General features: G+C 44.8%; 1 protein-coding gene and 1 non-coding gene across 2 annotated transcripts in view; one reads left to right on the forward strand and one right to left on the reverse strand.

Moving 5' to 3' along the window:
• Positions 1-17,036, reverse strand: part of SLC7A8 (solute carrier family 7 member 8) — a 49,850-nt gene that overhangs the window by 23,869 nt on the left and 8,945 nt on the right. The window contains exons 2-3 of the mRNA XM_068964956.1: positions 11,336-11,540; positions 10,198-10,349 (exon numbers count right to left, since the gene is read on the reverse strand). Of these exons, the coding sequence (XP_068821057.1) occupies positions 10,198-10,349; positions 11,336-11,540 (357 nt within the window). The remainder of the gene's footprint in view (positions 1-10,197; positions 10,350-11,335; positions 11,541-17,036) is intronic.
• LOC138074689 (U6 spliceosomal RNA) lies at positions 3,270-3,371 on the forward strand. The gene has a single exon (XR_011144512.1). It is a non-coding gene; the product is annotated as a U6 spliceosomal RNA (small nuclear RNA).

Here is a 17,036-nt window from a genome sequence, read left to right on the forward strand (position 1 = left end):
AGAATACTGGAGTGGGTTGCCATGGCCTCCTGCAGGAGATTTTCCCAACCCAGGGATCGAACCTGAGTCTCCTGCTGCCTCTCCATTGCAGGTGGATTCTTTACTATTGAGCCACAGAGGAAGCCCTTATAGGCACGTACATCATGCAAAATGCCGGACTGAATGAATCACAAGCTGGAATCAAGATTGCCAGGAGAAATATCAAGAGCCTCAGATATGCAGATGATACCACTAATGGCAGAAGTGAAGAGGAACTAAAGAGCCTCTTAATGGGGGTGAAAAAGGAGAGTGAAAAAGCTGGCTTAAAACTCAACATTAATAAAACAAAGATCATGGCTTCTGGTATCCATGACTTCATGGCAAATAGAAGGGGAAAAAGTGGAAGCTGTGACAGATTTTCTTTTTTTGGGCTCCAGAATCAATGCAGATGGGCACTGCAGCAACGAGATTAAAAGACCCTTGCTCCTGGGAAGGAAAGCTATGACAAACTTGGATAGCATATTAAAAAGCAAAAATATCACTTTGCTGACAAAGGTCCATTATAGTCAAAGCTATGGTTTTTCCAGTAGTCATATATGAACGTGACAGTTGGTTGGTAAAGAAGGCTGAGCACTTCGAATTGTGGTGCTGGAGAAGACTCTTGGAAGTCCCTTGGACTGCAAGATCAAACCAGTCAATCCTAAAGGAAATCAACCCTGAATATTCATTGGAAGGACTGATGCTGAAGCTGAAGCTTTGGCCACCTGATGTGAAGTGCTGACTCATTGGGAAAGACCCTGATGCTGGGAAAGATTGAAGGCAAAAGGAGAAAGGGGAGGCAGAGGATGAGATAGTTATCTAGCACCACTGACTCATCGGACAAGAATTTGAGCAAACTCCAGGAAATAGTGAAGGACAGGGGATTCTGGTGTGCTGCAGTCCACGTGGTCAAAAAGAGGTGGACGTGACTTAGCAACTGAATAACAACAACATTACAAGACATCCCTCCTGGCCACTGGTTAGGAATCTGCCCTCCAGTGCAAGGGACACAGGTTCGATTCCTGGTCGAGGAACTAAGGTCTCACACTGTGGGGCTGCTGAGCCTGAGAGCTCTAGAGCAAGTATACTGCAACTACTGAAGCCTGTGTGCTCTACAGCCCATACTCTGCAACAAGAGAAGCTGCAACAAGAGAAGTTTGCGTACTACAATGAGAAGCTCTGGCGCACCACAACTAGAGAAAGCCCTCAGGCCACAATGAAGAGTTCGTGTGCCACAACCAAGACCCAGAGCAGCCAAACTGAAAATAAATAAATAAAATGAGTTCTAAAAACTCATTACTTTTCCAGCCCAGGCCTGAAAGATTCAAGCTATCTCATACCCCAATTCTCAGGGCCAAGAACAGTATCAGGCACATCATGGCCCTTGATAAATATTTGCTAAATGAACAAAGGATTGTGATTCTCATTTATATAAGGCTGCCCCAAGGTCTCAATCCCCTTCTGTTCCAGAGAAGGCTTTTGAGCAACATCCTGGGTGGATTAATGCCCCGAAGGAAAACTTCCTACCAAAGACCCATTCAACATCTCAGGGATTTGGCGAGGATGTGGAAGGCAGAAATAGAACACACTGTATAAACTTCTCATCACAAATGCTGGAGACAGTTAAGTAGAAACATTTTTCATTTGAAACATTTTTAATTTTGATTTGTAGATAAACTATATTTCTCCCGCTTAGCAGTCGATCAGTCACATGGCCAGCTGACTCTGCTTCTTCCTCTTCCTTGTTTTTGTCACCTTGTAACTTTGTTTTCAGTTTGGGCCACCACCTATTTGGCCTGGAAAAGTGCTCAGCCTGCCGACTTATCTCCCTGTCTCAAGTGTCAAGCTCTTTTCTTCAGGCAAATGTGAATCTAATCATGTTACTCCTCTGCACAAAATCCTTCAGCGGTTCCTTGGATGTAGTCTGCTCTTCTCGGCACAATACCTAAGGTCCTTTAAGATCTGGGTCATGCACGTGAAAATCTGGCTCGTCCTCTTGTGCCTTATCTCCTGTCTCTCCTAGGCTCTACCCCTACGAAAGTCCTCTCTTTTCTCCAAGGATTCATTTGTTTCTCGACCCCGAGTCTTGACTATGTTCTTCCCTCTACTCACTGTTCTATTGTGTGCCCAGATGGAGACCGTCCGTTTACCCTCTTAGACTTAGCTCAACCCTGGCAGCCCTCTACCAACTCTGAAGCAGCTTTCTCTGTGTGGTACACACTTTTGTCATCATACTATATTGTAATTATTTGTAATTCCATCTTTTCGCTAACCTTTAATATATTCCAAGATTCTGTATAAATAATGTCACTCAAGATAGGAGCTCAATATGATGATTAACTGATGGATTTGCAGTTTCTTTTTTTCTTGGAAATCCATGTGAACATGATTTGTTCCATCTGCCAAAAATCCAGTTAGGTGGGGTTTGTATTATTATACCCAATTCATGGCTGAAATTTTAGATTGGGACTATGAGGTCTCTGTGTCTGTTTGTCTATCTGTATGTGTCTATATGGGGCTTCCCCAGTGGCTCAGTGGTAAAGAATCTACCTGCCATGCAGGAGATGGGGGTTCGATCCCTGGGTCAGGAAGATCACCTGGAGGAGGGTATGGCAACCCACTCCGGTATTCTTGCCTGGAGAATCTCATGGACAGAGGAACCTGGCAGGCTATAGTCCATAGCGTCTCAAAGAATCAGATTATGACTGATATGACTTAGCACACATGTATGCACATATATCTATACACATATGTTATGGATATGTGGTATTTTCTACCTCCAAATGGTATTGCCAAAATTAGTTTGTAAAAGAGCTCTATTTAACTGACTTAAAGAAAATCGGGTGCTTATTTAAGTTCTCAGAAATACAATAGAAACTAGCCCAAATGAATTTCAGCTTCATGTGACCTGAGAAAATACTCAGTATTAAAGCTAGTTTATGTTTGTCAGTTTAATTAATACAGACATGTCTTTAGAGTTATCAAAATTAAGAATAATCTTTCGCTGTACCTAAGTTACTAAAGATCAAAGATGATCATGTTACCTCTATTACAAAATTGGTCAGCAAGAAAAATAATTTGAGATGACGACTGACTTTGCCTAAGGTCTCAGCAAGTTTTTATGAGTAATTCAAACAGTAATTGTTGGAAACAGTGAAATTAAATAAATGTAAATAGGACAAGAGTTTTTAAATAAACTCTTCAATGATCGTTATGTTTTATGGTATGCCTCCTTAAAAACAGTTTCTCTAGTACTTGCTTTGGCAGCACATATACTAAAACTGGAATAATACAGAGAAAATTAGCATGGCCCTTGTGCTAGGATGACAAAAAAAAAGTTTCTCCAAATCTTTTAGTAATTTAAAACTTCGGAGTTTTGCTAAGTTAAATGATGGGGCTTCACTGAATGTCTTTATCACTTCCAAGTAAGATAAAATACTGAAACATTAACTGCTAAACAAGTCTAAATCTTCTGTCTTATTACAGAAAAACCAAAGAGGTTTATATTTATTAAAAACATGTCTTGTACCACATTGAAAAAAAGCATTATATTATGAGGAAATGTATGTTTTTAGAAATTATGGTATGCATTCATGAGTTTGCCAGTCCAAAAACAAAGCAAAACAAAACACTGTTATAACAGTTTACAATTGCTTAACAAAGATGAAACGGTTATCTTTTTTTTTTCTCCCTCTCTGATGTCTCCAGTATGTGGAAAGTCAATGAGTATTCTTATTTTCATGGCAATATAGCTAATTGTATAAATTCAATAAGAATCTGTTCTCCCTATAACATCATACAATTAGAAACATTGGTCACATTACCAGGGCTTTGACTGGATTGTCAGATTTGAGAGAGACAGGCATAGAATTAGATATGACCAGACAGCTTTAAAGAACTAAGATTGACTTCATGGAGCCATAAAGCTCTTTGGAAAGACAAGCTGGTACCATGACTTCAGGGTTCCCGTCAGCTTTACCTGGTGAGTAAGAAAGATTCCTTCTTGGCAGGTGCAAGAACCTCAGGATAATTTTAGGAACCTCAAGGAGAGAAAAATTCACCCAAATTCATAGGTATTACAGGTGAATGAGAGTTGGACTGTGAAGAAAGCTGAGCGCCGAAGAACTGATTGATGCTTTTGAACTGTGGTGTTGGAGAAGACCCTTGAGAGTCCCTTGGACTGCAAGGAGATCCAACCAGTCCATTCTGAAGGAGATCAGCCCTGGGATTTCTTTGGAGGAAATGATGCTGAAGCTGAAACTCCAGTACTTTGGCCACCTCATGCAAAGAGTTGACTCATTGGAAAAGACTCTGATGCTGGGAGGGATTGGGGGCAGGAGGAGAAGGGGACGACAGAGGATGAGATGGCTGGATGGCATCACAGACACGATGGACGTGAGTCTGAGTGAACTCCGGGAGTTGGTGATGGACAGGGAGGCCTGGCGTGCTGCGATTCATGGGGTCGCAAAGAGTCGGAGACGACTGAGCGACTGAACTGAACTGAACTGATGTCATGTTCAGTGTGGCTTCCTGGTCCTGAGAGGCAATTAGAAGTTCAATCTGGTGATTCCTTATGAAAAAGTTCCAGCAAAGCATGTTTTTAAAAGCCTGGACTTATGTAAATAATCACAGGCAAAGTTTAATAAAACTAAATTTATTTTACAAACAAGTTAGTCTTAATTTGGCTATCTTTGGTAAAGATGAAGGTGATTTTAGAGAGAGAAAAAAACTTACGTTCAATAGAAACTATAATACATACTTATGGATATTAGAATCTAATTTTGTTAATCACTTTTGAGGTTTGTTTTTCTACCTGTAAACTGGGCTAGATCCTGAATTCTTCTAGTTTCCTCAAATATTTGGCTACAACTCCCCAAGTAAGGTTTTCAATTTTTCTGTCATTTCTGACTTGAAATCACTGAGAACTAAAGCTGTCATTTTCTTGAAGATAATGAACTGGGACTGAACAGCCTGATATACACTTAAGAGAGCTCACATTTATATAGTCTTTGTATCTGTTGCTTTGCAAGTCATTCAGGAAGTTTACCTGAATACCAGATGACATCACCAGAGACACTTCAACCTGCAAAAGATGCTTAGAGCCTAACCTCTAGAAGTCTCAGCTGGTGACTCTCAGGATTCAGACACTGGGTTTATAATTTGCTCCAGCCATCAATCTCTTTTCTTCTTTGTCTCCATAGAAATGCCTCTTATTAAATACCTGGTTGCTTATACTCTGTAGGCCTAACTTTCAGTGCCCACCTATATCGCTGCCTCCTGACATTAGTAACTGAACTGACCTATTGTTAGGATTAAGAGATTGGTTCAATGAGATATAAAGCAGTCTATCAACTCTGGACTGTGAAAATTCTAGAGAAAGCTTCAAAGGCAAGACTGTAGGGGACACCAGGATGTGCCACCCTAAAATGTCTCTGGCATGCAGATTAGTTCAAGCTGCAAAGTGATCAAGGCCCACAAGACCCAGGAAGAAATTCTGCCCTTCCCCGCAACTGCTTAAAAATAATTTAGATAGAGGACTGTTCCTGGAACAGGATCCTGTAAAATATAGGCTGGGTGAGGGGGAAATTAGAGATTAGAGTCCACTTTCTGTTCCATTGTCTCCACAACCCCCAGCAAACGTTTACTTTTCATTTTCATGTCAATTACCTTCCTCCCTTAGAAGTCCTAAACTTCTGTACCAACATTCTCTTTTGTCTTTAGCTGAAGATGGTATTTAAGGTGAGGGTTTTGGCCATGTGGGCGTATACTCAATTTTTCTGTGTCTCTTCTAAGTATACATGTCAGTAAACTTTTGTTTGATTTTTTTTCTTTTTAATCTGTCTCATGTCAATTTGGGCTTCAGAGAAGGCGATGGCACCCCACTCCAGTACTCTTGCCTGGAAATTCCCATGGATGGAGGAGCCTGGTAGGCTGCAGTCCATGAGGTCGCGAAGAGTCGGATGCGACTGAGAGACTTCCCTTTCACTTTTCACTTTCATGCACTGGAGAAGGAAATGGCAACCCACTCCAGTGTTCTTGCCTGGAGAATCCTGGGGACAGGGGAGCCTGATTTTTCTGTCAGTAATGACAGAAAAATTGAAAACCTTACTTGGGGAGTTGTAGCCAAATATTTGAGGAAACTAGAAGAATTCAGGATCTAGCCCAGTTTACAGGTAGAAAAACAAAACCTCAAAAGTGATTAACAGAATTAGAGTCGGACATGACTGAAGTGACTTAGCAGCAGCAGCAGGTGACACTAGTGGTAAAGAACCCGCCTGCTAATGCAGGAGATGTAAGAGACATGGGTTTGGTCCCTGGGTCAGGAAGATCCCCTGGAGGAGGGCATGGCAATTCACTCCAGAATTCTTCCTTGAAGAATCCCATGGACAGAGGAGCCTGGAGGGCTACAGTCCTTGGAGTAGCAAAGAGTCGGACCCGACGGAAGCAAATTAGCATGTAGTACGCATGTCAATTTAATTCTTAGACTAGCCAGAAGAACCTGGAAGGGTAGAGGAAAATTTCTTCCTTCCCAACACTCCTAAGGCTGATGAGACACTCATAACCTCTGGGGAACAGAGAAGGGCAAGAAGGCAACCCTGTCCAGTTAACAGAGGTGATGTGTATAGTACATGGGGATAAGACATTTTGGGCTGGAGAATATGAAACCTCAAAGGAAAACGAACTGAGAATAAGGGATTTAGAAGTTAGGAAGGACTGTTGAGTCTTCTCATGTCAAGGGATTAATTTGCAAGAGATTTTCAAAACAACACACACAAGTATCTATCAAAACATCTGGAAACTTTCTGAAGAGGAATCGCAAAGCAATTCAGAGTTAAAAGTAATACCTACAGTGAAAAGGCCTTAACCTTTCGAATCACTCAAGAAAGAAGGATTAGGAATCTGAAGCCCTGGAAAACTAGCTTCTTAGGAATCACAGTAGATAGAAAACAAGATAAGAAGTTTTTTGTTTTTTTTTTTTGTTTGCTTGTGAAATGCATGCAAGGTACGCTTTTCTCCTCAGGGGGAAAAAGGAGAAGGAGCTTCTTTTGTACAAGGCATTCAGGAAGAGGGGGACTTGAATGAGAAGAAAAGATTCCAATTCAGATGCTGCATGTAACCCCAGCCCCAAAAGAGAGGAAGGAGGTCAGGAGCTGCCTGAGTGAAAGGTGGCCCAGTCCCCAAGAGAGAGGGGACAAACAAATCCTGAAGGAAAAACCACAGTTAGGGAGGAGGATGTACAAATGGGGTACCTTAGAACACATTCCTTCTGTGTCACTGGGACCACTTTGTTTATAACTAGGGACTCAGGTAGTAGCCACCGAATGTGGCTAAACGAAGAAAAACACAAGCTGCAGAAGTAACCTGTCAAAATGTATGTCTGTACACTCACATGTGAGTGCTGAGAGATGCATTTTACTTAGAATTATAAGGATACCTGTTCACTGTTACCAGGGCTTTTGGGCAGAGGAGAGGGGTAAAGACAAGAGGAGGCTTTCCTGGTCAACTGTCTATACATACTGACTCTTTTACTTAGAGAATATGGTCATTTACTTATAAAATAAGAAACAAAGAAAAGAGGGAAGGAAGGAAGGCAAGAGAGAAAAATAACCAAGGAAATCACAAAAGGAAGGTACCAAAACCAAGTTTTAATCCCTCCCATTCCCCTAACTCCCTCCTCCCACTGATATGCTTGCTCTGGAGAAGGGAGAAAGGCTTTTCCTTTAATTAAAATATAAAAGATTTTCTTTTTTCACTGCCTGGTGGCTAGGGATATTCTGCTGACTTAGCAGTGAATAATCAGCTTTGACCTAAATAATAGAGTAACTCAAAGTGGCAGTTGCAGTTGCATAAGCTTGAGCCAAATCTGCAGTTTCTTCTCTCTCCCTCTCCTCCCCCCCATCACTCCCTCCAGGCTCTGAGCAGGCAAGCCAGTTACAGCAGAGTCTTTCCACCTTTCCACCTCTGGTCATTCCTTCCATCATTTCTCATCCGATCTTTTCCAAAACTCTAGAGTGCCTTTGTGCAAGGAATCACCCACCTAGCCTTAGTGCATTTGGGGAATGCAAAGAAAGCAGTGGGGTCTGGCTGCCTGAGGAACTCTGCTCTGTGGCCCAGGTTCTCTCCGAGGGAACAGACTGAACAGTCTCAGGGTTCTTGACTTCTAGATGAAGGGTAAGGGTGGCCTCTAGTCTGAGACATTTAAGCAGTATCAGCAGGAAAAAGGAAGCCATGTCTCTGTGTACAAGACGCTGACACAGCAGTGGCCAGCACTCTGTGATCCCCCTTCCACCCCTACTAACCTGTCTGATGGCAGAAACAGCCACTGTTCCCACATTCCCACACCCCCTTCCCCCTCCTCTTACCTCCCGCAGCTCCAGATCCAGCCAGCAAGCAAGGACCAAATGACTATGCTTGTGACTACCCTCAGTGACTAAACAGGACCACCAGGTGCCCCACACTGTGGGAAGAACACTCTTGTCTCAGGCAGTCCTTGTCACAGCAACCTACAGCACATGTGTGATTGCACCCCCATCTCACAGGAGGCAGCTGGTGACCTGGTCAAGCACTGGCTGCAGTTAGAAAGTGGTGTGGAGATGCAGGCTCAGGCGGCATGGTTTTGGATCCCACATCCCTCTGCCTCCAAATTCACAAGCACAAGGAATATGCTCCAAACAAGTATGCTGACCTCACAATAACACTCGCCTAGATGTGGAGTTTATTCCAGGGCTGAACACCACCGCCACTGCCAAAGTGGGCACACCCACCAAGAAGATCACCACTCAGGTCCCACCCGAGCCCCAGGGTGGTGAGTGACCCCCTCCTTCCCCTTCCCACCAGCAGGACAGAAAGAAGTGTCAAGACCTGGGAAAGAGTGTGACCAGGATGGTCAATGCCCTGAGCTAAGTGATGTGTGTTGGAAGGTATGGGAAGGCAGGGACAAAGCTGATTCTAGAAGAGGAACCTCTGAAATAGTCCAAATATTTACTTTAGAAATTAGGTATTTTTGGTTAAAGGATATAATATATCCCAATCCATTGAGATCCCTGATGATCAGAGATTAAGTGCTGAGACTTCTAGAAACACAGATTGCCAAGCTTCTCTATAAAACCTCTCTAAGAAACTTCCCTGGTGGTCCAGTGGTTAAGACTCTGCATTTCCAATGGAGGAGTCATGGGTTCAATCCCTGGTTGGGAAAGTTCTGCATACTGCGTAGCACAGCAGAAAAAAAAAGCCTCTCTAACCTACTGCAGCTCATAGCGACCTTTTCCCCTTCTCAGATTTTTTGCTGCAATTGAATTCCAATCATGGAATCTGCCTATGACTTTTCTACCTAGTCAGAAAATTCATGAAACGTGGAGACCATAGATGTGGCATTTGTTTTCTCCCAACTCACACCTTTACACTCTCCTCACAGAGAGGTTTAAGATGTGAGCTGGCAGGTGGAGGCAGAGGTGGAGAGGCCAGAAAAGTCTTCCCACGAGCGGCAGGGGGCCTCTAGCATGGTGTGTGTGCTGGAAAGAGAAGGAACGATCTTGGCTAATTTACTTGCCTGGCTCCACTTCCTTTTCTGCTCAAGGAAAATGTAACACTAGCCCAGCTTACCTTATGGATTTGTTGTGAGGCTTGGATCAGATAACACATATGAAAGTGCTTCATATATAAGTAAACCCTGCCAGTGAAAATTACAGTTCTTCTGAACAGCTACTTAAGTTTCTTCTTTTTTAAAAAACCAAATAATCATATATGGAGGGCTTCCCAGGTGGTGCCAGTGGTGAAGAACCCACCTGCCAATGCAGGAGACATAAGAAACATGGGCTTGACCCTTGGGTCGGGAAGATCCCCTGGAGGAGGGCATGGCCATCCACTCCAGTATTCTTGCCTGCAGAGTCTGATGGACAGAGGAGCCTGGTGGGATTTGTAAAAAGTTGGACACGACTGAAGCAACTTAGCATAACACAATTATGTGTGGAATCCATTTGCCTACAGCAGGCATGTTGGACATTGAAAAGTAACAAGGCATAAAAATAAAAGGAGCAGAGGAAAATAAATAAATATATAAATAAAAGGAGGAGAGGAAAAAAAATTACTAACTAAAAGGAGAGGAAAGAAAGAGGGAGAGAATGGAGAACCAGATCATGAGGAAGACACTGTTCTGAGCGAGGCCCAGATGGTACTTACGTAAGCAGAGGGCAGCGAGGAGGCGAAGGCCGGACTCTGGGGGGAAGCAGGTGGGGAAGAGCGGCTGAAGCACGTAGTTGGAAAAGGTGAGGGCGATGACAGCCTGGTTGGTGGGGTAGATCACCAGCACCGCAATCCACAGCCTCAGGAACCTGCGGGGGAACCAGGTGGAACTTGAGCCAAGATAGGAATTTAGACCCCCGGCCCAACCACCAGGCATGGCAGGGATTCAGAAGCCATCAGGGGAAGTCTGGGCAAGTCATCGAGCAGTGTTGAGAGAGGCAGGTGGGCTAAAGCGATGCGTTTCCTTGTTGTTTTCTAAGATGCTGAGGAGCCCAGCCTCCGCCTGAACGAGACACCTAGCTCTCTGTACCGACAGTAAATTGGTTTAACAATGAAGCACTATTTCAACTAGTTCCAACCCACGTCTTAGTTCCTTCCCTCCTCCTGCTCCTTCCATTGTTTCATCATCTCTTCTCTACCACTCTGGCCCCCAGAAACCACTGGTGGAAAAGAAAATCCGCAACCCCAGAATCTTCACAGTCAGAGCACGCTAAGGGTGTGGCCAGTTAAATGCGTGTTAAGGGGGTGCACTGAGTGGAGTTTGAAGAAGTGTCCTCCATACCCTTGGGCTCCTTGGTTAGAATTGAGCTCTTCAGTATCTGGGCTGTGGGGGCTGAGAAAACCAGGGACACCACTCACTTATTTTTCAGGATAAAAGGGCTTTGTTTTTGTGATGTGCTTTCCCTGGGCATCTCCAATCAGAGGTGTCATTTAGTTCTACTTGTTCTCACTCATAGAATCTTGCTCTCTAAGGTCAACAGAGATTAAGGGGATTCCCTGATGGTTCAGTGGTTAGGACTCCACACTTTGACTGCCAAGGGCCCAGGTTCGATCCCTGGTCTGGGAACTGAGATCCCACAAGTCACAAGGTGCAGCAAAACAGGACAAACAAAAACCCTAAACAGAGATTAAAACTACAGCCTGGTTCCTCTGCCACTGTGAGGGGGATCAAGGGAACACAGGCTGAACTGGCAACCATGATGTGGAGGAACCCCAAGCTCGCACCCTCCTCAGCACACTGGACAGCCCTGGCCTTGGCTTCCCAGACCACTTAGTCCCTCCGCTATTCTCTTACCCAGCCAGGCCTCCAAAGATGTCCTTGACATAGGAGTAGTCACCTCCAGATTTGGGGATGGTGACCCCGAGCTCAGCATAGCACAGGGCTCCCACAGCTGTGATAACGCCTGTCACGATCCAGATGATGAGAGCCAGGCCCACAGAGCCGGCATTCTCTAGCACACCTTTGGGCGAGACAAAGATTCCAGAGCCGATGATGTTCCCTGTGAAAGGCATTGAGAGTAGTGGTGAGACAAGGGAGTCAGACCCCAGCACGGCGGAGGCGCTCTCACCTTTGATCTGAGGCAAAATGCCTTTGGGATGCACAAATCCCCTCCGGGCAGACATATCTAGCAATAACTCTCCTTAGCAGGGGAAAGAGCGCCAGACAATGGACACGGTGGTCAGGAACTGGTCGGGTATTCTACATGCGTCACGTAAGCGTCAGGACAAGCCGACGGAGTCAGATACCATTTCTCCCATTTTACAGAGGAAAGTGAATTGCCTAAGTCTACACAGTAATAAATGGTACTGCAAATTGAACTTCCAGGGCGCTCCTACTGGGCCAGACATAGTCTAACCAGGGTGGCGACCAATGCCTCACTTAAGGCTGGCTGGAAAAGGAAGAGCTGTGAAATGGGCAGTTAGAAAGCTTTAAAAATGAGCTGAAGGGTAATATCTTTGGACAGACTGTGGTTATACCCCGTGTCTGGGGGTTTCCAAGACCCACAAGTATGGACAGCACTCCTGGAGGCTGGCCTCTACCCCAGATACAATAGCCCCACCCTTGGTGAGGAGCATGAAACCCTAAAAAAACAGCTCTTGTAGTTTAGAAGTGGTTTGTTGGGACGCAATATGTGCAAAGCTATATATTCTTCCAAAGGTCATTCCCCTCCATTGTTTCACGTGCTTCTCACAACAACTTCACGGAATTCAGGAGGAGAAAGGGCAGATGTTTCTATTTCACAAACCAAGAGACTAAGACACAGCGGGGTTAAGTGGCTTTCTCCAAATTCCACAGCTACTGATGGGTAAAATTGGATCTAGAAGTCAGTCTCCTGATGCTTAATCCAAGGGTTCTTTCCACTAATCCACATCGGTTCTGTGTATAAGGGGCTGGTCTGCTCCCGGCAGGTGAGGCTGGCCCCAGGGACATGTGTGTGTGGGCAGGGAAGGAACAGGAGTGTGGGGGCAGCTCCTGGGACGTTTCTTTCTAAGCTCTCCTTTGTCCATATCTTAAGATTCCAGGGGTCAGGGTCCAAGGGTCAGGTGCTTCGAAATCTCCCTTTTCCTCTTCGTGCCCCACCCAGCTGCACCAATGAGGGCCTGAGGGAAGAAGTAGACACTAAATGGATCCAAGTCAAAATGCAGAGCTGGAGTACTGGAGGCCAGTTGGATTTGACTGTTCTGAATTCCTACCATCTCTCTTTAGTGGTCTGGAACCATTTCTGGACTGATCGAGATGCAGACTATGGGATTTTATGCTCAAATTTTAAAAACTGACTTTTAGATCTCAATCACAGCCCAGCCTCAATCCAGTCCTGAAAGCTTTCACTTTTAAACCAAAATTCAATTTTTAATTCCAGACTGTGCATCCAGGTTATTTTAGTCAAAGAGGAAGAGAATATTCCCATCCTGAAAGCAGTAATATTTCATTCTTTTGGGATGTAGAATATGCTGCCCCTTTTCAAACTAAAGAACTGCTCCTTGAGAGGAGTAACGAGACAGGGGAGGGGCCAGGAGGAGCCTAGGAGCAGCTACAAGCTGGGAGACTGAAATACCAAACTGGAGAGCCTAGGGCCACAGCTAGATTGAAATGCAAAGATGGCACATTTCTGACTCAAACAGGCCTCTTTTCTCCTAGTGTTAACCCATCCCAACAGAACAGGGCTACGTAGAGAAATGAAGCTAAAAGAAGAAACTATCCCTCATGTTTAATTTTGTGATCTAAACATCAGGCCAAGAGGTAGAGAAAAATGAAATCCTGGGTGCCCCCAGTTCTTAAAGGCTTTTCCTTTTTTTTTTTTTAAAGTTTGAGGCTTGGAATGAGAAGCTACCTCTCAACCTCCTACTCAACTCATCTCCCATGTGTGCTGTGCATGAATGCTGGGTCAGCAGAGACTAAAGGGCCTCCTGGTAGCATCCTAGGACGGTCAGCGTCAAATGACCCTTCACCTGCCACACTGAACATGAGATGGGGTTGCTGATAGTGCTGAAAAGTAACAGTAAACTCCTTGCCTGGCAGGAATTTATCAGAAGAGTCATCTGTAGGGCGTTTTAAAGCCAGCCAAGAAGAGAGCAATAGAAGGTTATAAAACTAGCTCAAGGGCTTGAAAAAATAATCAGTATGGGAGAAAAACAGGGTCTGACTTTGGTTTTTAAGATGCCGAAAGGGGTCGTGGGGCGACAGCCAGGAATTTCTCAGGACCAGTAAAAGGCTGTGGATGTTACTGAAAAGATCTCATTTTCTCAGTAATGAAGAGTGTTCAAGTTTTACTTCAGAGGTCTTAGAAAACACCCCAGTGGAGATGAGTGAGCACTTCAGTTCTCCTGCTTTTGCTCTGACATTTCCAGAGCACGTGCCCCACCCCGTTATCCCAGGTGGAGGGTGGGCGGCCCAAGACAAACAGCCCTTTTTGGGGGTCTGACCACTTCCTGTCTCTGCTGGTTCCTGGATACTGTGTCCTTCCATGGAGCTGCTATAGCAGATGGTAAGGCTTGGCACTGGGACAAGAGTTCTCCCTATCAACCATCTTGATTTTCACCAAATTAAAATGACGAAGATAAAAGTGGGGGAAAAAAAATAGAGACTTTCTTGGCTGTCCAGTGGTTAAGACTCCGTGCTTCCACAGCGGGGGGTATGGGTTTGATCCCTGGTTGCTGCTGCTAAGTCACGTCAGTCGTGTCTGACTCTGTGCGACCCCATAGACGGCAGCCCACCAGGCTCCCATCCCTGGGATTCTCCAGGCAAGAATACCGGAGTGGGCTGCCATTTCCTTCTCCAGTGAGTGAAAGTGAATAGTGAAAGTGAAGCCGCTCAGTCGTGTCTGACTCTTCGAGACCCCATGGACTGCAGCCTACCAGGCTCCTCCGTCCATGGGATTTCCCAGGCAAGAGTACTGGAGTGGGCCGCCAGTGCCTTCTCCGTGATCCCTGGTTGGGGAACTAAAATCCCAAATGTCTCACAGCGTGGCCAAAAAATTTAAGGGGCCTTCCCTGGTGGCTCAGTGGTAAAACAATACACTTGCCAATGAAGGAGACATGGGTTTGATCTCTGATCCAGGAAGATCCCACACGCCTCTAAGCCTGTGCTCCAGAGCCCGGGAGCCGCAACTACTGAGTCCACATGCCAGAACTATTGAAGCCCACGTGCCCTAGAGCCCATGCCTCACCAGAGAAAAGCCCATGCGGCAACAAAGACCCAGCACAGTGAAAAGTATAATTTTAAAAAATAAAAAGTGAAAAAAAAATTGAATTATGTTAACCAAAACTGAGAACCAGGGGATGGGAAGGAGAGGAACATCTCACCCTGATTCTAGGAAGCCAATGGCTAGAAAATCAGAATCAGATGTCTCCTCTTCCTTAGCAGCCTCTGGAACGGCTACAGGAGGAGGAATGCCACTTAGAGCACAGCTATGTACTGGAGCCGAAAGAACACTGACACTGCATTTACTTCAAAGTCATGTCTTTTATATACAATCTTTAGTGTAATTTTTTGATTAGTATATATCTCCCTCACTAGACTGTAAGCTCCATGAGAGCAGAAACTGTATTGTTTACCTGTGAAATGTCACAAAGTATTAATAAACACTCTATAAGTATTTATCAAATAAATAATGTTTGATGTCAATCTACAACTTACCTCCATGGAGCAGTTTAATACACCTGTTTATCTGGAACCTCAAAAACCTGTGAAATATGTCAAGTGTGTATTGTAGGCAAATGAGTAAAGCAACCCACTTATTCCACTGCTGAGAGCAGACTGGCTAGTATTACCATCTCTACTTTGTAGGGAAAGAAACTAGGGCAACCATTATTCTCATTTTTCCAAATGGAGAAGGAGGTATTATTTTCCCTATTTTACAGATGAAGAAACTAAGATGCAGAGAGGTGGTTATTTGCCTAAATCACAGGGTAAATTAGCAGTCACCGTCATAGCCTCAAGCTTTTCCCTGAAAATTATCGGTTTTACATGCTCCACCCTATAGATCATGAGACAGGTTCACAGAAGTTGCTTGTTAAAAAACTGGAACACAGATCCAATTCTTTCCTTCTATTGCAATACCAGCTTCAGCGATGAGTTACAAAAGATTCATGCCCATTACCTTACTTGATTCTCACAATTACTTTCTTGGGTGCACAGGTCAGGCACTCTCATCCCTATTTACCTTTGTGAAGACTGAGGCTCAGAGAGGCGAAGAGCCATGATCAAAGTCACATACTGCATTAGGTAGCAAGGCCTGGATGAGAGGCCATGTTCTTGGACTCCTGGCCCAGAAGTTCCTCCTACTCTGAGCTGCCTCTCCCTGAGAAATTACACAACACATACCTTAACTTTTACACTGTCCAAGTGCAGGGCTTTTACACTGTCCAAGAGAGGCTTTTCTGGAATGGCTTTGAAAAAGGAGAACTGGGGAAGGGCTTTTTTGCCTTTGACTATGAACATTTCTTGATGAGAGGTTGGAAGAAAGTTGATTACAGCAGGAATTTTTTTTCTCCATTGTTTTACTCTTAGACTCATCATCTACAAAGCCACTCAAGAATAAGATGCCCAACCGTCTGGTAGAGCCAAGGTACTGGAGGTTGGTTGGGTTTTCAATCCTCTCTTTCATCGACCCCAATTAGGGAAATAACCATCTTATCACATAGATCTTCTCAAGTAAAAAATGGGCTCTAGGATGCCTGGACAATGAAATCCAGCTTGGCTTGTTCTGTCAAAGAAAAGCCAAGTGAACCACTCCATTAAGAAGGGGCCAAGTGTATCACTGGGCAAGTCATCACTAGAAAAACTGCTGAAACTGAGAAAATCCACACTGGCCACGAACCATCGCTGACTTCCACCTGTGGGCTAATACCCATGTGATTCCTATTAAGGCCTTACTCACTTCCAGGCCTGTCCATGCTAGAATGCTGCAGCCATTACAGTATGTCCTAGGGCATGGAATTACAGATTTCTACTGCTCAACAGACCCTCAGATCTGAAAGGCTTTGGCCTTCCCTACTGACTCATGCTAGTCTTGGAATCTAGCCAGGGCTTCTCCCGGACCTTGGAGGTTCTGTCCATTTCCGTGATGTCCAGACAAAGCCAGGGTGAACCTTCTTTGTACTTCTCACACAAAATGGTTGGAAGGGTCTCAGGATTTTCAGGATTGCGAGAACAGCATGGAAGTTGGGTCGGCACATTGAGGCCAGGCTTTGATCCTCACAGCAGGCCTGAAAGCTCACCATGCCTCTCATCCTGTCTCCACTTTCCATCAGGACTGTACAAACAGCCACCTCAGGGTGACGGCAGGTCAGGGCTCCAAAACACAGCCTGTGGGGTTGCTGTCTCTTGTGGAACAGAGATGTGGTTTAGATTCCTTGCTGAAGAATGAAATGGATGCTAGACTTAAGAGTCAGAGGAGCCACTGAGTCCCTGCTTTGCCACTCACAAGCTGAGTGGCCTGAACTGTTCTTAGTGTCCCTACACCTGCTGAATAGGAATACTTGCTCCTGCCTTG

Source organism: Capricornis sumatraensis, chromosome 2, assembly GCF_032405125.1.
Source record: "Capricornis sumatraensis isolate serow.1 chromosome 2, serow.2, whole genome shotgun sequence".
NCBI lineage: Eukaryota > Metazoa > Chordata > Mammalia > Artiodactyla > Bovidae > Capricornis > Capricornis sumatraensis.